At 43.9% G+C, this 21,628-nt stretch overlaps 4 protein-coding genes across 6 annotated transcripts; 1 reads left to right on the top strand and 3 right to left on the bottom strand.

The window, feature by feature from the left end:
* Window positions 1-21: 21 nt before the first annotated feature.
* LOC108100310 (two pore potassium channel protein sup-9) lies at window positions 22-7,428 on the bottom strand. 2 transcript variants are annotated; one of them, XM_017204116.2, is made up of 9 exons: window positions 7,040-7,428; window positions 5,033-5,852; window positions 4,572-4,727; window positions 4,374-4,500; window positions 3,913-4,103; window positions 3,664-3,851; window positions 2,626-2,786; window positions 2,073-2,105; window positions 22-1,876 (listed from the first exon to the last, which is right to left on the bottom strand). In XM_017204116.2, the coding sequence occupies exons 2-9, from the start codon at window positions 5,157-5,159 to the stop codon at window positions 1,633-1,635; spliced, it is 1,227 nt and encodes a 408-aa protein (XP_017059605.2). In that variant the 5' UTR covers window positions 5,160-5,852; window positions 7,040-7,428; the 3' UTR covers window positions 22-1,632. The 2 variants fall into 2 exon arrangements, with proteins under 2 accessions (XP_017059605.2, XP_043065074.1); XM_043209139.1 differs by lacking the exon at window positions 2,073-2,105 and having other exon boundaries at window positions 7,040-7,426.
* A 5,763-nt stretch (window positions 7,429-13,191) lies between these two features.
* Window positions 13,192-14,404, bottom strand: LOC108092077 (26S proteasome non-ATPase regulatory subunit 9). The gene is made up of 3 exons (XM_017191553.2): window positions 14,295-14,404; window positions 13,590-13,916; window positions 13,192-13,524 (listed from the first exon to the last, which is right to left on the bottom strand). Exons 1-3 carry the CDS (start codon window positions 14,394-14,396, stop codon window positions 13,291-13,293), a joined length of 663 nt encoding a protein of 220 aa, XP_017047042.1. The 5' UTR covers window positions 14,397-14,404; the 3' UTR covers window positions 13,192-13,290.
* Window positions 14,405-14,974: 570 nt separating this feature from the next.
* LOC108092076 (serine/threonine-protein kinase stk11) lies at window positions 14,975-17,489 on the top strand. 2 transcript variants are annotated; one of them, XR_001771428.2, is made up of 5 exons: window positions 14,975-16,047; window positions 16,146-16,340; window positions 16,400-16,560; window positions 16,630-16,960; window positions 17,031-17,489. XR_001771428.2 is itself a non-coding variant. In XM_017191552.2 (4 exons), exons 1-4 carry the CDS (start codon window positions 14,975-14,977, stop codon window positions 16,887-16,889), a joined length of 1,689 nt encoding a protein of 562 aa, XP_017047041.1. In that variant the 3' UTR covers window positions 16,890-17,489. The 2 variants fall into 2 exon arrangements, 1 of the variants encoding a protein (XP_017047041.1); XM_017191552.2 differs by having other exon boundaries at window positions 16,630-17,489.
* LOC108092075 (integrator complex subunit 5) lies at window positions 17,311-21,147 on the bottom strand. The gene is made up of 8 exons (XM_017191550.2): window positions 20,996-21,147; window positions 20,158-20,933; window positions 19,677-20,021; window positions 19,341-19,605; window positions 18,858-19,276; window positions 18,158-18,802; window positions 17,952-18,094; window positions 17,311-17,878 (listed from the first exon to the last, which is right to left on the bottom strand). Exons 1-8 carry the CDS (start codon window positions 21,100-21,102, stop codon window positions 17,597-17,599), a joined length of 2,982 nt encoding a protein of 993 aa, XP_017047039.1. The 5' UTR covers window positions 21,103-21,147; the 3' UTR covers window positions 17,311-17,596.
* Between the last annotated feature and the right edge of the window lie 481 nt (window positions 21,148-21,628).

The raw sequence follows: 21,628 nt of genomic DNA, 5'->3' as shown, positions 1-21,628 counted from the left end.
TTATTTTCACTATTTCGCATTATTTGCCTGAATTAAAATTACAATTTCAATTGATTTTATTTTTCTTGAATTTAAAGAATTCCATTGGTTATTTAAATCCCATTGGCTGAAATTTATTATATGTAAATATTTAAAATTTGGAAATTAATTAGCACGCTAAAAATGGTCAAGTTAAATAAAGTACATAACTAAGTTTTTAAACTGACAAAGTTTCGGTTCTAACAATTTATCGTTCTCTTTAAAGTAATTACTTGTATTAATTAAGTATACTATTATATACAAAGCACATAAGGATAAAAGAGAGATTTCTTTGAAGCGTTTGACGTCTCGAATGAGCATATTGGGTTTTCTTTATCGAAAAATCTATTTTAAATGCGAATGCCGTAAAACAATATCCACGGGGGGAATGCTTAACTAAGTGTGGGAGGGGGGAATTCGGTTGGACATTATCTACAACTATAACTAAATGCATTCTTTGCATAAATGCGAGAGGGGGAGGTCTTGGGGTCTGAGACGGTATGTCTGTCTAGCACACGTACGGTGCAAGCATTTGAATGCCCTTCTGCGACTAACTATCCCGTACGCGTGGGTTATTTGGCACATCGCGGAGTCACTTGAGCACTGGAGTCGCCTGGAATGGTTTTGGCTTCTAGCTAAGTAGTTCGACACTTGGTTAGTTCGAGGATGTCGCCTGAGTTGCGGCTACTAACTACATGCGCATCGTAATCGTAAACTAATATCAAGTTTGCCCTCGAACAGTTCGTAATCATGATAAGTCTGAATAAAATGGATTTTTAAACGTTATCTAACATTAATCGGCTATAGAGTATTTACAGCATTAATTTGACACTTCATTGCGTTTTATTTTGGCTCCGGGATTGTATTCTACGTTAATATTCACGATTAGTGGAAAATCAGTTAAAAACACATTGAATTTCTATTTTGAGTTTCTGGTGATTTAAAACAAAACATTTTTTAGTTCGTATGTTGTAGGATTTTCTTGGTTCAAATTTGGATCCTCTTTACTTCAAATAAAATAAATTACTTTTAAAATATCTGGCCTATGTAAACGTAGCAATAGGTACGCCGGTTGATCTTGGCTCCAGGTTATCGGAATCGGTATAGTTTTGCTATAGGCTACAGATGACTGGATGTTCGGTGTTAAAATAGAAAGCCTACAAGTGGGTGTTGCCGTTCCATAAACTTTCGCATCGCTTCTAGGTTCTATCGCTCGGAAATGGCAGTGGTTGACATTCAATTGTATAGTGCCCTAGTTGTAAGTGTTGTATATGTAAACATATAGGATTAGTCTCTATCATGTCCACTACGTGTTGTGTGGATTAATGCACTAGTTGCACACACACACTGTAAATGCACACACATAGCATAGCACATATCGGGGAGCCTACGAAAATTGCACGGTTATCCAAACGCCCAAGTCAATCGTGTCCTACATTCAGTTGCGAATCTACATAAGTATTTAAGTACTATTTAGAGCCTTGTTATCACTTTCGATTTGTAAGTCGTTTTGTGGCGAGGGCAGGTCCACAGGACTTAGGCCGCCGATTCGTTGTTCCTGCAAACCGCTTTAGTCCTCCACCAGTATTTCATATAGCCTCCTTCATCGTGTTCCTAGATGCGAATGGATAGAAGCGAGACATTCCGCTTCAGCAGAGTGTGCGGTCGCAGTTCGATGCTCGTCGTATCGGCCATGTCCACCATGTCCACGCCCATGTAGCTGCTGTCCACGGTCCCTCGATCGGCCAGCGTGTGCAGGCTCTGGGTGTCGTAGTCGTAGTTCAGGTCCTGCATCGGCACCACCTCCGGCAGAAGGTGTCGGATGTGGGTGGGCGAGCGCCTTAACTTGTATTGATTTCTGTTGGGTGAGATATGGTTATATCGGTTATATGCAGTGTCTATTTTAAAGGTCAAAACAGCAGAATTGCAGGATGGTTCATATAGCCTGATTCCATTTAAATATTTAACTATAATATGAACGTTATAATTTTATTAAAAATAACTAATCCGTAAAATCAGGCTACATATTTAATCGGATGGAATGGAAAGCTTACTCTGCGTTTTGGTTCTTTCCCAAGTGGTTACTTCTGCAGAGGTGCAAAACACAAAGTGCAATAAAAACAAAAATGAATTCACATATTCACAATAAACAATGATCCAAAGAGGCTCAGAAGTTAGGCAAATAACACTGAGGTTAATGAATCGCCAAAAGAATGTATTTGGAAACACACAACTTATAAAGACTAAAATGTATTTAAACATTTCCTCCTACCTCTGATATATTTATACTTTGAAAACCATGTCCTTAATTACCTAATTAAGATTTTGCTTACATAACTAATGAAAAACTTGGCAGGGGCAAACTCACTCGACCGTAAGTGTGAGCGAAAGCAAGCTATATTGTGGCAACTGGCTAGACAAAAAAAGGGAAATACTAAAGGTCAATCCTGGTGGTGAAAGGGTAAGAGCTTTCGAAAGCCCTCAGACACCGACGAGTCCTATCTCAGGGCACATTAGCCACTCTCTAGATAATAGAGCCGGAAAATCCTGCCAAGTGGCCTGTTCCCCTGAGCCTCTTTCCCAATCCGGCGATTACGAGGTACGTACCTCCTGTGCCGGTTTCCATTAAGACACATGCAGTGGCACGAGCACATGGACGAGGTGTTGCTTCCGTTCAGGGATTGGCCGTCGTGTCCTTCGTAGCCGCTCAGAATGGATCCGTTGGATGTTATCACATCGCCCTCCAGCTTCACGGCAACTTGCAGCGCCTGTAAGGGTTCGTTATATACAATCGTTAGATATATATCCTATATAGACCGAGAGGGGGTGTTCGAATGCCGAGTGGGTGGAGGAGTATAGCGTTGAAGACTGAGGAACGGTATTCGTGTGGTTCTGCTTGGAGGATTGGTGGTGCTGTTTCTTGTTCAGTGTCGTACAGAGAGAGCCAGGTGGTGAAGTAGTTTTGTGGTAGTAGTTTGTGGGAGTTGGTCAAAAGTATTTGGAATCTGAAAAACCGCAATCACCTCGTTGGTCCATAAACTGGACTTGGACATAAACTAAGCTCGCGTTTTGCATTTGATTCGATTCGTATCATTATCGTTTCGTTTCGTTTCGTTAAGTCAAAAGCAACCGAAAATATGCGAAAAAAGAAAATATTTATTCGATTTTTATTGGGTAGCTCTCGCATTTTGGGCCTGCATTGAATAGATTGTATAAATTAATTTGTTCAAAACATTGGTAAAAGTACGTAAGTAAATATCGAAAAAATTGGGAAACCGAAGGTGCAAGATCAATAGTTAGCCAAGTGTGCAGCAAAGTGGCAAGCAGATGTAAAAAAGCTATGGTTAATTCAACGAGTTTTGGTACAAAAGGTACGAGAGTATGAGACAGATGGAAGTTATACGAGTACTCGAGTAGAATGTACGAAAAAACGTTTTTAAAAAATTGTACATATTATGGAATCTAGGGTACAGTGAAGCGTTGGCATAAGGAAAAAGCTGGAGAGAGAAGCGCTTGACTACCAAAAAGGGGCCGAATGAATGTACGAAATTAGTAAAATCCAAAACAGTCCTCAAGTCTACGGAAATAAGTCAATCGAGTTGCTCGAGTTAATCCCGAGCCTCCAGACCCGGACTCCAGACTCACCTGCATGGCCTGGGCCTCGTCGCGTCGCTCATCCTCGGTATTCATTGTAACAAACCTAAGTACTAACAAGTTCAGCGAGGCGGCCACGATGGCCAGGCCGAATAGTATAAATATCAGTGCGAACATCACGTACTCGGGCTTCCTGTTCAGTGCATTGTCCCTCTGCAATGCCACCATGTCACCAAAGCCTAATGGATAGGGATCAGAATAACATATACTACATATAATCCAGAGAAACTGATCCCTTACCTATTGTGGTTAAAGTAATAAAACAGTAATATACTGAATCGAAGTAGCTCCAGCCCTCGAACTTCGAGAAGGCCGCAGCACCGCCGGCTATCGTCAGCGAACTGAGTGTGGTCACAACACATATAAGGTCCACTTCCGAGGCGACGGTCCTTTTGCAGCGCAGCGAGGAGCGGACCGCTTTGATAACATAGCTGTGATGGGATTCATATAGATATAAATACAAGATAAATGGGTCAATCCAAATAAAATAAGAAGAAATGTAGTAAAGTTAATTGAATTTAGTTTACAATGTTCATGCTCTGAAAATATAGCTATTGATTGATAAGAAAGCAATATAAAATAAAAAAGGATATAAAATAGAGTAACTTAACTACAAACTAAGAAATGCTAGTAAGAAGCAATCGAATTGTAATGTATGTACGTAACGTTAACGATTTAAACCTCCAACCACTTAACCTCACCTGCTCAGTCTATTCACTCTTTCTCCGATGCTCTGGAACATAACGAGGCCCAGGGGAATCCCCACAATGGCGTAGCACATCGTGAAGAGCTTCCCGCCCACCGTGCTGGGCGTCGAGTGTCCGTAGCCTGAAATGGTGGGTCATCATGAGTGGTTTGCCCTGCTGGCGAACGACAGCACAGTTGGTTAGGTAACCCACCTATGGTGGTTAGCACCGTGGTTGCATAATAGAATGCACCAGTGAATTTCCACTGCTGGCCGGCCTTGTGCGATTCCGATTTGAGCACCACAGTCTCCATGACTTTGAAGTCCTCCTGTGAGATATTGTATTTGCGTATTATCATGTCCTCGGCATCTGCAATTGGTAGAAAGAAAGCCGACACACAGTGTTAATGACGTAATTCACACGAATCTTGACGGTGGGTAATACTCGTCATTTTCTTTGGTTAAATTTTATAAAGCACTCAAATAAAAAAATATCTTACTCAATGATTTAATCTTTAAAGTGAAATTGAACCCATCTTTAAAAACATTCTTAATTTAGTTACCTAAGGCACATTGATTAAAACCAAATATATTTCAAGAAAATAATTATAAGCAATGCTAATGTTTTTTTTTCTCTGCATCCTGAAGGATGTGGCACTTGGGTGCTGCACTCACCTTGCAGCGCCTCCCAGCGACGCTTTTCCGTTTCCGATTCGAGGGCGTCAAAGACGGCGGCGCCGACGAGCAAGTAGGTAAATGTACACACGATCAAGGATATCGTGCGCACATTTTGTTTCTTCATTCTTCATTTAGGCGAGTATTGGGTGGTTGATCGTTGGTTCAGTGGCGTCGCCTCCGTTTGCGGTACAACTGGCAGAGCTCTTCCTGGCCGACCTGGCTCACCTGGCTAACCGGGCTGCACCTGCCGTCGTCCATATGGGTTTCTCTGACGCCTCCCGTTCGTCCTGCTTTCCGGGCGATTGCGAGTCGCTCTCAAAGGACGAACTTCCCAAATTGGGTTAGGTCCTGACGTCCGTCTACCGTTCTCACTCTTGCTTTTCGCTCTAGTTTTGTAGTCTCTCTCTTAGGTTTTACTTCTTCTCTTTTCTTTTTTTTGGCAAACTCACTTAGCACTTTGATTGCATTAAAAATAATATCACTCTGGGTTGTGTGTGTGTATGTGTGTGTGTTTTGAGTGGGGGAAAGGTTCACGTTTTAGTCGGTTAGCTGTGGGCGAGGACGAGGTGGTGGCGTTTATTTCTGTCACAGGCCGTGGGCCTTTGTCCTCGTCGCGTTCGTTGCGCCGTCCATGTCCTTGCGTTATTTATGCTGCCAGTGCCTGCGAACGTAGACGTGAATGTGAATGTGCATGTGCAGTTGCGGGCCATGCTGCAATCCTTCATCGGGCGGCGCTGCTCTCAAGGATTATGCCACTGCTCCTTCTGCTGCGGGTGACGGGCGCCATCGCGCTCTAGCTCCTGCCGCCGTGTCCTTCCTGCGTGGAATGGCTTGAATTAGGTTTATGGCTGGGCTAAAAATAACGCCTGCAACTAATCTGTCACCGTCAATGCACAGCCCCAACTACACACTCTCTCTGGTATTAACTTATGCAAATAAATGTATTCTAAACAGTAGTAGAAAAAAAACTTTAAAATTACTTTGATTTTAACTGGTTAATCTTTATTTCAATACAATTTTTAGGTCGCTTAAAAGGCGTTTAAAAGTATGCTATAAAAAAAGAACGTAACTGTTCGAGGTTTTAAAATATGTAATTTTGATTTTAAAAATAAAATTGTTCTATTTTTGAGATTTTAAAGCACCTTCGGTTATTAAAGAGCATCCTTCAATGCGATTTCGAGCTATTATTTTGAGCCGCGCTGTGTGTACACTTCATCTCACCTTACTCACACACTCGCACACCACACAAACATGCAAATGAAAAATTCATTTGCATGTGTCCTTCGCCAATGAGCGTAAGGATTTGTGGACACACTGGCGGACTGGCATTTTGGCAACGTGTGAAGCTGCGAAATCTCAGCTGTAATTGTTGAATAATTCAGTTTAAGACGCGGGATAATGAGACGCCGAAAAATGAAAGCTCTCCTTGAAAGTGCGTGAATGTTTTTGTGTGCTTGGCCATCTAACGACAATTTATTGATGAACAATGAGGCAGCATTGCAGTGTCCTGAATTATTCAAGTGTGTGTGTGTGTTTGTGTGTGAACATCCTTTTCAGAGTGTGTGAGAGAGGTTCAAAGCGCGTTGAAGTGTACGAACACAGTCGCACACACAGCAACAAAAAAAAGCAGAGCAGACACAGGCTTTTTTTAATTCATCGAGTAGAGTAGCCGAAATGTTGGTCCTTCGGTGCGGATTGTGGGGGTTGGTTTTCCCCTCACGCACACACACAAAACAGACACACACACGGACGTAAAGGATGCCCGCCCTTAGTTAACTTTTTTGTTAGTTTCCTCGCTTCTTGTTTGTTGTGCTATTTCGCGCAGCTTTCCCCGTTCCCATCCTCCCCAGGATTCCTCCACAATTCCCATGCACTGGCAATGACAGTGACACTATCAAGAGAATCCCCCACTCCGCCTCCCTCCTGTCCTTTGCGAAAAAATAAGGACGAGAGGCAGAGTCCTCACATCTGAATTGTTCCATTATGTAAAGCCCGCACACATACACATCCTTTCCGCGTGAACAGGATAAACTAGCAGGAATCGTAATTTTTTGTCGCCGCACAACAAGGATCCTTTGATTCGCCAACGATAATTGCACAAAATCCAGTCAGCGGCGAACCCACAATTTTTTCACTACCGTAATTTGGCTCCGTTTGGGCCACACTTTTGTCGCCACTCGGATTCGCATCCGTAATGCTCTCGATTTGACGGCTGCGGAAGCTTTGCTCCGGCGCACAAAACCGTCGGCTGCTGGCAGGGTTGTGAAGGATATTCTAGGTAAAAATTATAAATGTTTTTCACCAAAAAGCCAACGTGTTTCCTCTATTTTTACTTTTATTTCTTTTTAATGGCATACGGATGCTGCGGCGCGGGCGAAAAAATTTTTAAAACTTTAACGTTGTGTGTTGCTTAAATAGATTTTTGGCCGAAAGCTCGTCCTACGAACTTCTCTCCACGCAGCAATTCTCTCCCAATGTTAAACCTCTCTGCGGGTTTTACATTTTAGTAACCGGTTTTGCGAATCCTGCGAGAATATAGGGTTTGAGTCTAAGCTGAAGTCCAGCCGAACAAGTCGGAAATCTTTAAATATATTTAAGCAGTAGTTTATATAATTTTGAGATTCCGAATCAAGCAGCGCTGCCGACACACGTCAAAATAGCTACTTAACTGGAATTTAAAAATATTTTATTTTACAAAACTGCAAGAAGGCTCTTGATGAGATTCGGTGGTGCCGTGGACAGAAAAACCAAAAGCAAAGCAAGAGGATCTCAAATTTTTTCTTTTGCGCACTCTTCGTGTGCTAATTGGACTTTGTCTAGTGCAGACGTACAACTACAAATACTCATCTGTAGACGGTCACCATTCACTCCGCGCGCTGCCGCGCAAGAGGGGTAATGGATGGAAATCTTCATTCTAACTCTCAACCTAGCGGTAAGCAGTTTGATTATAAAAAAATGTTCCAAATAGCTGGTAAAACACCTTCGGAGATAAGGGAAGAGATCATCAGTTTACAACGCCCACTGTGCTCAAAATCTGCGAGCACTAGTACTATAACCTCAATGCTGGCTACAGCATCAGATGCGGAAATCAGCAGTGTTTGCTCTTCCGCGAGTATGGATAAAACTAATGTTTATTACTCCCAACGCTCATCTGGTAATTCATCCCCATTACCCAGAGGTGGGGCTGCAATTGTCTCTCCAACTCTTGGTGATAATTCAAAAATTTCTTCAACTCCGTTTTCTGATGCTGCTACCAAGTTGAAGCTAAGCCAAAGCCATCTGTCGTACAAGAGGAAGAAGCAACTTTCATATACTCCTTACCCTAAGAAGGTGCACAAAGAAAAGTTATCTGGATCACCCTCAGCATCAACCAGCAAGGCAAGCTCTAGTAATAGGTTTGCCTTACTAGACATGGAGGTGGACCTAGACAGTGACAGACCTGTTGAGGAAAGAAGTAATCTTTCCTTGGCAGATGCCCAAACAGATTTAAATGATGATATGGAAACAATTGTCTCAGATAATGAATTTGAACAAAATAATTCTAATGGCAAGAATAATCCCAACAATAATTTAAAACCACCACAAATTGTTCTAAGTTTTGTCAACCTTAACGATCTATTTGATGTTATTTCGGGGATCACTAGTCTAGATAACGTTATCGTTAAAGTAAATCAGGGATCTACAGCAAGAATATTTTCCAAGGACTCTAAAACTTATAGAGACATTGTTGATCATTTTGATGAAATGGAAATTGAATTCCATACGTACCAAATGAAGGAAGATAAACCACACAGAATAGTAGTTAAAGGGCTTCATCATAGCACATTAACTAGCGAAATTGTTGCCAATTTTAAAACCTTAGGTTTTGAAGCTCTTCAGGTGCATAACCCAAGATCTAGGTCTGACCCAGATGAGAAACTCAACATATTTTTTATCAATATTAAGCCATGTGCTAAAATTAATGCCATATATGATATAGTAACTCTTTGCCGCCAACGAGTGCGAATAGAAAGGATGCGTAAAAGATCTGAAATAGCTCAATGTATTCGTTGCCAAGAATTTGGACATACAGCGAAGTACTGCCGCCGGCATCCTAATTGTGCTCGCTGTGGAGAAGATCACCATACAAAGCAATGTGTTCGTCCCCAAGATCAACCGCCTACATGTATGCACTGTAGAGGGAATCATACAGCAAGCTACAAGGGTTGCCAATCTTATCAAGAATACCTTAGGCGATCGATGAGTTCAAAAAAACAATCAACGCGACAACATCCACAACAAAAACGTCAGCAACAACAGCCAATCCGAGAGCAGCAATCTCAGCAAATGCCTAACTCTTCTGCCAGCAATAATATAGGCTTATCTTATGCCTCTATTGTAAGAAATGGAATTGGTCATGCCCAGCGCCGTCTACATGATCTCCAAGCGCAGCCGCAAGTACAAAATTCGAAGAATACTCAACAACAACAATATGTGCTTGACGTTCAGTCTATATTGGAGCAACAGCAACAGCAATTTATGAAATGGCAACAACAACTTCAGCAACAGCAGCAGCAGCAATTCTTTTTGTGGTTACAACAACAGCAGCAGGAACAACAAAAGCAAAACAAACAGAACAGCCTTCGACTTGAAAGACTTGAAAATATGGTTTTCGAAATGGCCAATTCTATTAAGCAGTGGACTGGGGGCAAATCAGTGCTTCACAACAACGTTTCAGCCTCAAAATGAATACACTCAAAATCCTTATCTGGAATGTCAATGGCATTTCAGGTAAAGCCAGAGAAGTGGAATTCTTTGCGCACAACAACAACATTGATATTATACTTTTAAGTGAAATTAGGCTCAATCGAGGTGAAGTTGTCAAAATTTTCGGATATTCCTTCTATCCAGCATATAAACCTTCACGACATAATCAAGGAATGGGTGGGGCGGCGGTATTGGTAAGAAGCTCTCTCAGTCATTTCCCACAACGTATTATAGAAACGAAAAGCATTCAATTGTCTTCCATTAAAGTTGCGACCGGCTTAGGACTCGTGGATGTAAGCGCAATATACTGTCCTCCAGGCCAAAGAATTGTAGAAAGACATTTCACTGATATACTCTCTTCTTGTGGTCAGAGGTACATAGTTGGTGGTGACTGGAATGCTAGACATTGGATGTGGGGTGACACCTACAATTCACCCAGAGGCCGTGAGCTGGTTGAATCGATTTCAGCCAGAGGGTCCAAAATACTTGCCACTGGTTCACCAACGAGATACCCATATGTTCCTAGCCACACTGCTACTTGCATCGATTTTGCTTTATACCACGGAATTATGGATTCTCAAATCAATATCTGCCAAAACTGGGACTTGGAGTCTGATCACATTGCCCTTATTGTTAATCTACTAACAAATGGTTCCAATATCACCCGAAGCCCTCGGTTAATAACAAGTCGGACTGATCTCACTTCTTTCAAACAAATTCTTGATAACTCCTTTCAACTAAATTCTGCTCTGGACTCACGACAAGACATTGAGAATGCAGTTGACACTCTAACTAATAATATTTATATGGCTGCTTCTGCTTCGACGCCTTTGGAACCGGATTATCGTCCTATCAATTATGGTGTTGTTCTCACAAGGGAAGCCAAGGCGCTAATTGTAACAAAAAGGCGCCTTCGAAGAAGAGCAATTCGTTCTCAAGATCCTGAAGACCGTATTTTGTGGTACAGAGCTGCAATGCAACTTCGAACCCTTTTAAGGAGACTTCGAAGCGATTTTTTTGAGCATAAATTGTCTTCCATGGACTACACGGTGGATGCAAATTATTCACTGTGGAAATGTACAAAATCGCTTAAGCGCCAGCCCCTTAGACAGGTTCCTGTTCGGTGTCCCAGTGGTGAGCTCGCAAAAAATGAAGTGGAGCAGGCCAATGCTTTCGGTCTACATCTAGAAGAACGCTTCACTCCGTATAGCTTTGCATCGACAGTTCAGGTTAGCGAGACCCATCAAACTCTGGAGACGCCTCTGCAGATGTCGTTGCCAATAAAGCCTATAAGGATTGAAGAAATATCTGAAGTTATCCAGTCCTTACCGAAAAATAAGGCTCCAGGAATTGATAGAATTTGCAACGTAACGTTGAAGGCCTTGCCCATAAAAGCGATTCTATTTATAGCTTTAATATTTAATGCTATTATTAGGACTCAAGTGTTCCCAAAGCAATGGAAATTAGCAGCAATTCAGATGATCCACAAGCCAGGTAAGCCAGAGGCTGATCCTGAGTCTTACCGTCCGATAAGCCTCTTATCGTCCCTGTCCAAGTTGTGGGAGAGACTCATTGCCAATCGAATAGCAGTTATCATGAATCGAGACAATATCTTGCCAGACCACCAATTTGGTTTTCGAAGAGGACACGGCACTGTGGAACAAGTGCATAGATTGGTGAAACATATTTTGCAGGCCTTTGATGACAAAGAGTATTCCAACGCAGTTTTCATTGATATGCAGCAAGCCTTCGATAAGGTGTGGCATGTTGGACTTTTGCTTAAAATCAAAAACCTCCTACCTGCCCCCTACTATGGTCTTCTGAGATCCTACCTAGAAGAACGGGAGTTCAAGGTCAGAGTTAGGGACAGATACTCTGATAACTATAGAATGAGAGCAGGAGTACCTCAGGGCAGTGTGCTTGGGCCGCTGCTTTACTCTTTATATACAGTGGATATACCAAGCCCAAACAGACATCACATGATAGATCCTTCCAAAGCTTTGATTGCTACATATGCAGATGACATTGCAGTCATCTACAATTCCAGATGTCGGAGGGAAGCAGCAAATGGAATACAAGAATACCTTAAGGATCTTTCTGCTTGGTGTAAACGTTGGAATATGAGAATCAATCCGCAAAAAACTACGAACCCCTGCTTTACACTGAAGAGACTTGTATCTAACACCCCTGAAATCCAGCTAGAGGGAGTCAGTTTGGAACAGCCGTCGCAAGCAAAATATCTTGGTATCACACTGGATAAGCGCCTTACGTTCGGACCACATCTGAAAGCAACAGTCAAAAAATGTAACCAAAGGATTCAGCAACTGCGTTGGCTTACACACAGAAGGAGCACTTTGCCGCTGAGATGCAAGAGGGCAGTATATGCATTCTGTATCCTGCCAATCTGGCTTTATGGTATTCAAATTTGGGGGATCGCAGCCAAATCGAACTACAAAAGGTTACAAGTGTTGCAGAATCGGTTTCTACGTACCATTACTGACTGTCCCTGGTATGTGCGTGGCACGACACTTCACAGAGACCTAAATCTACACACTGTGGAAGAACAGATTGGGAGACACACAAGCCGATACCGAGATAGATTAGAAAGACACCGCAGCTTACTGGCTAGGAATCTACTCCCAGCGAGACCTTTGAGGCGTCTCAAAAGGCAAGGCTTTGCCAAGACGATAAGGAATCAATAAGAAAATACTATATATAATCCTCTTCTTAATGCTGAGGTTTGGTTTACTTTTCTCATTGGTGACACCTGTGTTGTTAAGTACTTTAATTTGCTGTACAGATTCTGCACTAAATAAATAAATAAAGAAAAAAAAAAAAAAAAAAAAAAAAAAAAGTAGTTTATATATGTATAAATACAAATTGTCTGGTTAAATGTTTTACACTATCAGCGTTAAAAAAATGTCTTGTTTTTTTTTATTGACTTGAGATGTTACAGTTTTAAAAGCACTGCGCATAAGCTCATATGCAGGTTGATAACTTAGCTAATTTCGAATTCCTCTGCAGCTTTAAAATTTGGATTCAAGATTGATAGAAATGGTTAAAAGCCTCACACTTCCTTTTCCAAATTCTGTTGGCTCCTCGATCTCTTTTTGCCTTTTAGTCCTCTCTTTTCAAGCTTTAACTTTAATCTCTTTTAAAGGTAAATATGAAAAAAAAGCCTACAGTTTTTTATTCTTTTAAAAAAATGAGCTCCAGCTCAAAGAATTATTATTCGTCACCCATTCAAAAATAACTTTTATGCTCCAATCACCCCAGTCTTGCCTACCTTCGGCAAATCTCTCTACTCTATGGCACAGTGACCTGACTGTCAATCACCAAAATGACTCCGTCTAAATTGGCCTAAAACCCCTTCTGAAATCAGGCTACCATCCGAAAATCAATGTTTACAATTAAGGGTAAAAATGTCCAGTGACCTGGCCATGAGCTGATAATTAAATGCAGAGCAAATATACAATGGCAATTCTGTCAAAGCTTAAAAGGTAACTAAATCAGTGCTCCATGGCCTCGGGCGGCAGGACGATGTTGCAGCCAAGAAGGCCGCGTCCACTCCAAGTTTTTGGCACTAGAATCAAATCCAGCTGCTGGTCACCGCGTTTCACTTTGAGATTGACATTTTGGTTCTGCATGTTGCGCACCACCTCGCCAATTTGGCCGAGTTCACCTTTGAAATTATTGCTATTGATGGAGCCAAAACGCAAAATGGCATCGCCCACACAAAGGCCCTGAAATGGTAAAAAAATTGACTTCAAGCAACACAATACTAGTTAATTTTACTATTTGAACTCACAGCTTTTTCGGCGGGGGAATCGGGACTGACTAGGTTGACCACTACTATGGCACGGGCAGGTGCCAGATCTGCAAAATTAGCTCCGCCTTGTGCTCGGTCACTGTCCAAATCCAGAGCAGAGGCGCGGTTTACCAGCTCGGGATCTGTGGTGGCAATCTCACTGTGATATTGGTTGAGCAGGCTTTGAATTTGATTCATCAGCTCTTTGTGGTCGTTCTGCAGGCAGATGATCGTTTGGCGGGCCTGACGCACCTGGTAAATATCGATGTCGTTCCGCGGAAAACCTTCGGCATCCACTAAAGGGCCACTCATTCCGACGTTGTCGTTCTATAAAGGATATAGAATATTAAAAGGATTAGATTAAGGTAGGTTCAAAAGATCCAAGACAAGTTTGTTTAAAATAACCGATGGTGTATACGGTTTTAAATTTTATAAAGTATATCATATATAATAAGAGTAATCAGCATGTCAAACAAAGATTTGTAATCCAATGAATAATAATGAGTGCGTCCTACTGAGTAGTCTCTGAATCAAGATCACCAACTGACCACTATCTTCAATTGCCTTTAACTATTGCTTCTAATTTTGTTTGCTCCTATAACTGACAACTCAGGATTATCCTTCGCTGCGTTGCCAACGGCTTGTTAAAGTTGATAAGCCCACCCAAAGTACAGGGTAACGACATGAGTGCGCGAGTTTACTTACGGCGGCCAGGATCTGCCCATTTTTGCTGATCTGCGCCTCCAATTGCGTTTTGGCGGCCATCAGGCGCTCTAGCCGAACCTTGGTTGTGATCCCGGCGTCCATGACTTTCTCGTTGCTTGTTTATAAGAGTGAGTTTTCAAATATTATTTGTTATTTCGTCAATTGTTTTCGTTCCTCGTCTCGCCAACAACAAAAACAATTGGGTGTGCTTTGCAGCCCTGGTGGTTTTTCGGCCAATGTGACCGTATTGCTCAAATCGAAATTTGGCCAAAAAATAATTGTTAAACAATTTTCGGAAGGGGAAAATAACAAATTGAACCGAGAGTAAACACAGGAATTAACAAATTTATATGAAAAATAGAACATCAGTGGTGGCCAAAAAGGGGGAACGGAATTCCCGGGGATTTTGCGTAAACTACGGACGACGACGACAACGAGAGACCTCGAGAAATCGCTGTGCAATCAATTCGAGTGTATTTGTGCGAGTTGATTACAAAAACTAAAGGTATTTTGAGAGGTGAGCGATAAAAACGCGTGCTTGCTGGTGAGGATTGAGTGTCTCGACTGCCCCCGCCCACAAAAATCCCACCGACTCGTGATCTCCGGGGCGCTCCATCGACTGTAAACCACCGGAGTGGGGTCACCTGCGCTATGTGATCAGTGGGGCTATCCGGAGGTTTATGCAATGTTCTAGCTCACCGCGGAGAAGCAGCCGGAGCGGGAAGAGCCAACAGGAGCCTGCCCAGATGACTGTGACCACGATGGAGGCGCAGGTCAAGGCAGCACACCATCACCATAACCATCATCATAATCACGGAGGAGGAGCCCAGCACAAGGACGAGGAGGAAGATCCGCCCGTCGAGGACGAAATGACCGTACTGCTGGCCAACAAGAACTATCACTATGAGGTCCCCTCCGAGCTGGACGACGAAGCCTTTGTTGAGCTTAAAGAGGATACGCAAGCCGCAGGCGCTGGCTTCTACAATCCGGATGAGCTGCTTCTCGAGGAGCAACCGCATCCACAAGTCACCTGGCTAGACGATGACGAGATCGAGACATTAGATCGCGTCACCCTGGACATGGGCAACATGTTCTTCAACCGGGTTGACAGCCAGGACATCATCTATCAGCAAAAAAAGAAGAACATCAAGATGGTGGGCAAGTACATAATGGGCGATGTCCTCGGCGAGGGTTCCTACGGCAAGGTGAAGGAGGCCATGAACTCAGAGAACCTCTGCCGGCTGGCGGTGAAGATCCTGACTAAGCGTAAGCTTCGCAGGATCCCAAACGGCGAACAGAATGTCACGCGGGAGATCGCTTTGCTGAAGCAGCTGAAGCACCACAATGTCGTGGAGCTGGTGGATGTCCTGTACAACGAGGAGAAGCAGAAGATGTACCTGGTGATGGAGTATTGCGTCGGCGGGCTGCAGGAAATGGTGGACTTTCAGCCTGACAAGAGGATGCCACTCTTCCAGGCGCACGGTTACTTTCAGCAACTCGTCGACGGACTCGAGTATCTGCACAGCTGCCGGGTGATCCACAAGGACATCAAGCCGGGCAATCTGCTGCTCTCCCTAGATCAGACGCTAAAGATATCCGACTTCGGAGTGGCCGAGCAACTGGATCTGTTCTCGCCCGACGACACGTGCACAACGGGCCAGGGATCTCCGGCCTTCCAGCCACCGGAGATCGCCAACGGGCACGAGACCTTCGCCGGATTCAAGGTGGACATATGGAGTAGCGGAGTGACATTGTAAGCCAAACTAAAATAACTAATATTCTGAAGAGAATTGGAATGTTCCTGTCCACCTTCATTTCTCTTTCTATGGCTCTACTAAATTATTATTTTAGATACAACCTGGCTACTGGACAGTATCCCTTCGAGGGCGACAACATATACCGGCTGCTGGAGAACATAGGGCGAGGTCAGTGGGAGGCGCCTGATTGGCTCTACGAGATGGATGCAGACTTCGCCAAGTTAATCTTGGGAATGCTGCAGGCTGATCCCAGCAAACGGCTCTCCTTGCAGGAGATTCGCCACGACACGTTAGTTGGGACTCTATTTGAGAATTGTTCATTTCTAAAATGTCAATTGGTATTCCCAGTTGGTTCATGTCCGCCCCACCGGTGACCGGCCCACCGATACCCATTCCCCCGCTGAAGGGCGACAAGTACCGCAACTCCACAGTGATACCTTACCTGGAGGCCTACCACTACGGCGATCAGGACCAGGAGGATGTCTACTTCACCGAGCACGACGTTAATCGTGAGTATAAAAGTCCCTAATGTGTATTACTTTCTTGTGATCTTCAATAACCATCGCTTGTCCACACAGAGGAGCTCGCCCGCCAAGCGGCAGCTGCGGCATCCGAAATCCGGGCCAAGCAGTCGGCGGCAGCACATGCCGCCTGCCACGCCTACGAGCCGCCTTCCACAAGTGCTGCCGCCGCCGCAGCCTCCTCCGGAAACCCACTGGGTAATGGAAGCAGGGAGGAGGCGCCAGTCAAAAAGAAGGGATCGGCGCTGAAGCGACGAGCCAAGAAGCTGACGTCCTGCATCTCCGTGCGCAAGCTGAGCCACTGCCGGACTTCGTAGGCGCAAACCAATTGCCGCCACTAAACTTAGATGCTAAGAGTAATCGAAAGGAATAACTTTGTTAACAAATTGTGAGGAACTTTTTGGTTTTGTTTTCCCCTTTTTTGTTGTCCTACATTCGCCAAGTATTTGTAACCATAGAACCATGTAGGAATGCCAGGAGCACCCTGGACGCCCGAACGATTGGAGCATCAGCAGAGACTCAAAGTTAGCTGATGTGAGCAGTTACTTTTTATGGGAAAGGAGGGGGAGCGATCGGGCGACACGAAAGCTATATATCCATGTGACAATACTGTGTATTATATGAAACAAATGAAAGCGTAAATTAGTCGTTAATATATGATGTACTGAAAGGCGGCGGAGGATTGCCGGATCGAGATGGTGCCCCATCGGTTCGCACACATAAAGAAACATGTTCAAGTGAAATTGTTGTTGGCTTCGTTATATTCTAAAACAAACTACACACACAAATGATGCGATTTTCAGGCGCCGTCGGTACAATAACTGCTGGACAGTATTTGCAAGGCCTAGGTTGAGATTTTAATTTTTACAAACCAATGAAACGAAAATAAAAGAACCCATTGAAGATCAAAATACAAACACTGCATTTAGTTCGCACCATCCACACTCAACACAATCCAGACTCTCCATTCCATCCACACACACGCTCATGCTCACACAACATTAGGCTAGCTAACTACGGATGCTTAATCTAGTTCCACGATCTGCAGCCGGGCCGTGGGATCCGGCTCGGAGTTCCCCTCCATAAGCTCGCCCATAATGAACATCTGGTGGTAGTGGTGCCCCAAGGTGGACAGCTTGCGTTGCATTAAATGTCGTAACGTATCCACATACTGTGGCGGCACTTTGGCCTGCTGTGCGCTCGTGTTGCGCCAGTGCAGACCGTTGTTGTCCACGTGGAAGAGCGCTGGAGAGGGGACATGATCCTTAAGGTAGTTCCAGATGCACTCGCGCAGCAGAAGGGCGATCTAATAAATAGGAGTTAGTTAATATACTTTTCACTAAGATAATTGGAACTTGATTGGTATAAATTAATCCTACCTCTGCAGATTCAAAGTGCTCAATGATGAGATGCAGATTGGTAAGTGGCGGTGGTATCAGTTGGCTCATAGCCAGCAGTTGCAGCATCTTTTTGGTGCAGAGCATCAGCTCATCGTTCGCAGCCGTGGGCTGAAATCTATTGACTGAAAAGAAAAACATTTTGTTTAGGATTTTACCAATAAGTTAAGGGAATGCATTAAACCTACCATTCTTTCCCCGCCAGTGATGCAAGCAGGTGGCGCAGAGCGCCCGCAATAACACGGAGGAGTAGCAAAGTGCCGGTCTATGACCCGCAATCAGTCCCAAAACCGCCCATAAAACGGGCGAAGTGATAAACGCTCTTCTTATTTGCATATCCCGCTCCATTGTGACCCTTGTGAACTCCTCATCCGGAAAGGGCAGACCGTTGTACATGACATCCGTGGAGACCAGCTCAACTAGAAGGAGTGAAACCAGCGAGTAGCCCTCCACATTATTTGGCTTCTCCAAATCGGCGCAGCAAGCATTTAATGCCTTCAAATAGAGCGCCTGTTTTTCCGCATCGCAGTTTCTGTCGTTTGTTGGCAGTACGGGTCGCAGACCACGTCCAATAATCCCGGAATGAAGCACAGATCGGTTCGAGTTGGCGCCAGAACTGGTGTGCAGGTTCTGCAGAATGAGCAGTTCGTGCTCAGGTATTTGCAGCTCATCTAGTTCGTACTCCTCCAGTTGACCCAACAGATGACCGTGATAAAAAAGGGCACCCTCAATCAGTTCCCGTAGGCAGACAGTTCTGGCAATTTTTCTGGCGGAGCACTGTCGCTGCAGCAGAGTGAATGAGCGATGCGAGGCAGCCGCTCGACGGATCACAGCTGCAACACATAACTCGATTAATAAAAGGAACATATCGCAGCAACAATTACTTACTCTGTTCCGTTAAGCCCACAAAAAAGTACTTTACGCTGAGCACGGACAACTTAAGGACCAGTGACGTTCGGAGGACATTGTTGCGACTGCCAGCATCTATGTTGTTCAGCAGGTCGACAATCAGGTGCGCCAATCGCATTCGATCCACGTCTTCATCTTCCGCTTTATCTTCGCCCGACTCCAGTTTTGGTCGCTTTCCATAGTCCTTGCCATTGCACATGTCATTGTTGTTGTTATTGTTCGTCTGCTGCGCCTTAAATTTCTCCGCACTCCGTTCAGCTGCATCTCTGTCCATTTTAAGAACCAATTTGTTGACGGTGCAGTCAAAAATTTGGATGATTTTGGGCAGGCATTCGTTTAGTGCTTGGTTTAAATGCTGAGCTTTGATATAAGGAGCCACGTTTTTGCTTTTGTGCATCCTGAAAGTGTTTGTTAAATAAGAAAGTTAGTGCTAACGTTTCGAGAACTTAAATATCTTCTTACCTGGCAAGTATGTTGAGGTTTGAGAATGTGTTGAACGCTTCTGAAGGTGTTCCCGGTGGTGCTGGCAACCGATTGTTAACCTGAACTTGCAATGTAATATCTTCCAAAACCATTTTAAAGCCAGGCGTAAATCCCGGAAAGTTAACCATGCCACTTTGGCCACCCAGCAAACGAATTAGAGCGCCTATACCATTGGGATTCTGAGCGTAGGACTTCTTGAGAAGCTGGGATATCGTCTGGTAGTAAATGTGTGGATGCTGGGAGGCTAAAATGGGGGAAAAAAATTGTAAGATCGTTAGTCTTCTCAAGTACTAAAACAATGTTATTTCTACTCACAGACAACCAGCAGCAATCTCACGGCCGTTTGCTGCTCGAAGAGATTGGTGCTGAGGCAGCTTTTCCACAGCATATACTTTGTTTCCTCATAAGCCAGATCTACCAACAGCGGAAAGTTTCGCTGGTTCAGCACCCACTGCTCCAGTTCCTGCATCGAATTGTCCAAAAAGTCCTGGCACCAAACGTACTTCTCGGCCATCTTCGCTGCCGTAATCAGCAGCGTGGCTCCGTGTTCGTTTAGCCGGAGAACAGCATTATTTAGCGTGGGCTGCATGCCGGCGAACATCTTATTGCTCAGCCAGAGCGGCGACTTTTGTACTATTACCTCGCACATGTCTTCATTATCTGCAAAGATACAAATTTTATATTTTTATAATATCTCGTACTAAATTGCATAACAGATTTGAGCCCTAAAAAAAATCGTTTATAAAAACCAAGAGTTTTTTTTAAGACAAGAATTATTTCTTTAGCCGGCACTCACATATTTCAACTAACACAGCGACCAAGCTTTCCAGAATCGTGTCGGAGTAGTTGGTGGTGATCAGGAGGAAAGGAACGACGGCCACATCAAGTGGTTTTTTTGGCGCAAAACCATCCTTAAGCATTTCGCGGAAGGCGGCTCTCAGCTGCTGTTCGTGGCACGAGGTCATGTAGTCTAGAATGCCCGCCTCCGAGTCCAGGTGACAGCGATAATCCTCGACAAATCGCTTGATGCCGCACTGCAGGATCTGCATGATGATCTTGTAGGGAAAGCAGCCACCTAGCCTGGCCACAATCCAGTCAAAGGTCATGGGAAAACGGTGAAAGGCGTTCAGCATGATCTCCACGCAAGCCTCCTCCTCCGGTTGGGTTAACTTTCGGAAGCAGCTGTTTATGAGGGTCATCAGGCCGTGCATGGCGCTGCATTCGAGCCAATAGTTACAGCTGGCCGTGATCGTCATCCGGCGCTGAGTGTACTTATCCGAAAGCTTGGCCACCAGTTCCAGGCTCCAGTTGGCAATTAGAGGCGACCAGGCGGGCGGACCCTTCCACACAAGACTCTGCAGAGCCGTCTTGACCAAGTTGAAGCTTTCGTATTCCGGAGCACGGAGTTGCTGTTGGCGATTGCCAGCTTGTTTCACCTGTGATACCGGCATTCCGGTCTTTGCGTCTGTCATCTCCGGCGAAACATACAGCTGCACACTAATCTCGGCAAGCAAAGCAAAGTACTCGAATACTATGTCCCGCGTGGCGGGTAGCTCCTCCAGGAATCCCAGCCTGCAAAAAATCCGGCGTTTTGTTTACTATGATTTTTTCGGACTCGGTTGGCTGCTACTCACGCGAGCTTTATGAGATTGGGGCTGGTCAGCAGCTGGGGACAACTGTGGCCATTGCTCACAGTCTCTATGAAGTGCTTGAGCTGATCCAACAGGTTCTGGCGCAGCATTCTGTCGTTTCAGGCATCGGGAAAGTAAAAAAGTAAAGTTGGCCAAACGAGCTAGGGATGAGAAAAATATCAAAAAAAATATCAATATATCGATACATTTAAGAAACTAAGAATTTATATCGTACAATTTTTTAGCCATATTTTCGACTTATTTCGTTTATAGTCTAATTTGTTTCCTGAGAGCCATTTTTTTTACAGAGTTCAAAGATTTTGTTTCATATAGAAAATGGGTGTGTTCTTAACTGTAGTGGAAGCTTTTCTTGTTATTGCTAGCTATGATTTTCAGTTTCGCGGGTATTTGTAGAAGGTTGCCGGACTGTCATACCGGCATTGTTGCAGATTTACCGCTCATTGGGAAAAATACTTTCTGTATTTGGACTCGGCTTTAAATTTTGGTAAAATTCGAATTTGGAAAACAAATTTTTGAATGATGAAGAATTTGTCTAATTATGTTACTTGAAAATTACAATTCCCTTGTAGGAAGCAAATATCGAACCATTATCGATTACTGTTAAAATTTATAAAT

Source organism: Drosophila ficusphila, unplaced genomic scaffold (assembly GCF_018152265.1).
Source record: "Drosophila ficusphila isolate 14025-0441.05 unplaced genomic scaffold, ASM1815226v1 contig_791, whole genome shotgun sequence".
In the NCBI taxonomy this organism is placed as follows: Eukaryota; Metazoa; Arthropoda; class Insecta; order Diptera; family Drosophilidae; genus Drosophila; species Drosophila ficusphila.
This window is presented reverse-complemented; position numbering and strand designations above follow the sequence as displayed.

Excerpts from the sequence above, each read along its gene's own strand:
- LOC108092075 (XM_017191550.2), bottom strand. The coding sequence starts at position 21,102 with ATGCTGCGCCAGAACCTGTTGGATCAGCTCAAGCACTTCATAGAGACT. Across the intron at positions 19,277-19,340 it reads AACCTCAACATACTTGCCAG|GATGCACAAAAGCAAAAACG; the intron begins GTAAGAAGATAT and ends AAACACTTTCAG. Across the intron at positions 17,879-17,951 it reads AGCACTTTGAATCTGCAGAG|ATCGCCCTTCTGCTGCGCGA; the intron begins GTAGGATTAATT and ends CCTATTTATTAG.
- LOC108092077 (XM_017191553.2), bottom strand. The coding sequence starts at position 14,396 with ATGGACGCCGGGATCACAACCAAGGTTCGGCTAGAGCGCCTGATGGCC. Across the intron at positions 13,917-14,294 it reads ATGGGCAGATCCTGGCCGCC|AACGACAACGTCGGAATGAG; the intron begins GTAAGTAAACTC and ends TATCCTTTATAG. Across the intron at positions 13,525-13,589 it reads ATTCCCCCGCCGAAAAAGCT|GGCCTTTGTGTGGGCGATGC; the intron begins GTGAGTTCAAAT and ends TTACCATTTCAG.
- LOC108100310 (XM_017204116.2), bottom strand. The coding sequence starts at position 5,159 with ATGAAGAAACAAAATGTGCGCACGATATCCTTGATCGTGTGTACATTT. Across the intron at positions 3,852-3,912 it reads TATTACTTTAACCACAATAG|GCTTTGGTGACATGGTGGCA; the intron begins GTAAGGGATCAG and ends CCTATCCATTAG. Across the intron at positions 2,787-3,663 it reads ACGAGGCCCAGGCCATGCAG|GCGCTGCAAGTTGCCGTGAA; the intron begins GTGAGTCTGGAG and ends GAACCCTTACAG.
- LOC108092076 (XM_017191552.2), top strand. The coding sequence starts at position 14,975 with ATGCAATGTTCTAGCTCACCGCGGAGAAGCAGCCGGAGCGGGAAGAGC. Across the intron at positions 16,048-16,145 it reads TGGAGTAGCGGAGTGACATT|ATACAACCTGGCTACTGGAC; the intron begins GTAAGCCAAACT and ends TTATTATTTTAG. Across the intron at positions 16,561-16,629 it reads CACCGAGCACGACGTTAATC|AGGAGCTCGCCCGCCAAGCG; the intron begins GTGAGTATAAAA and ends TTGTCCACACAG.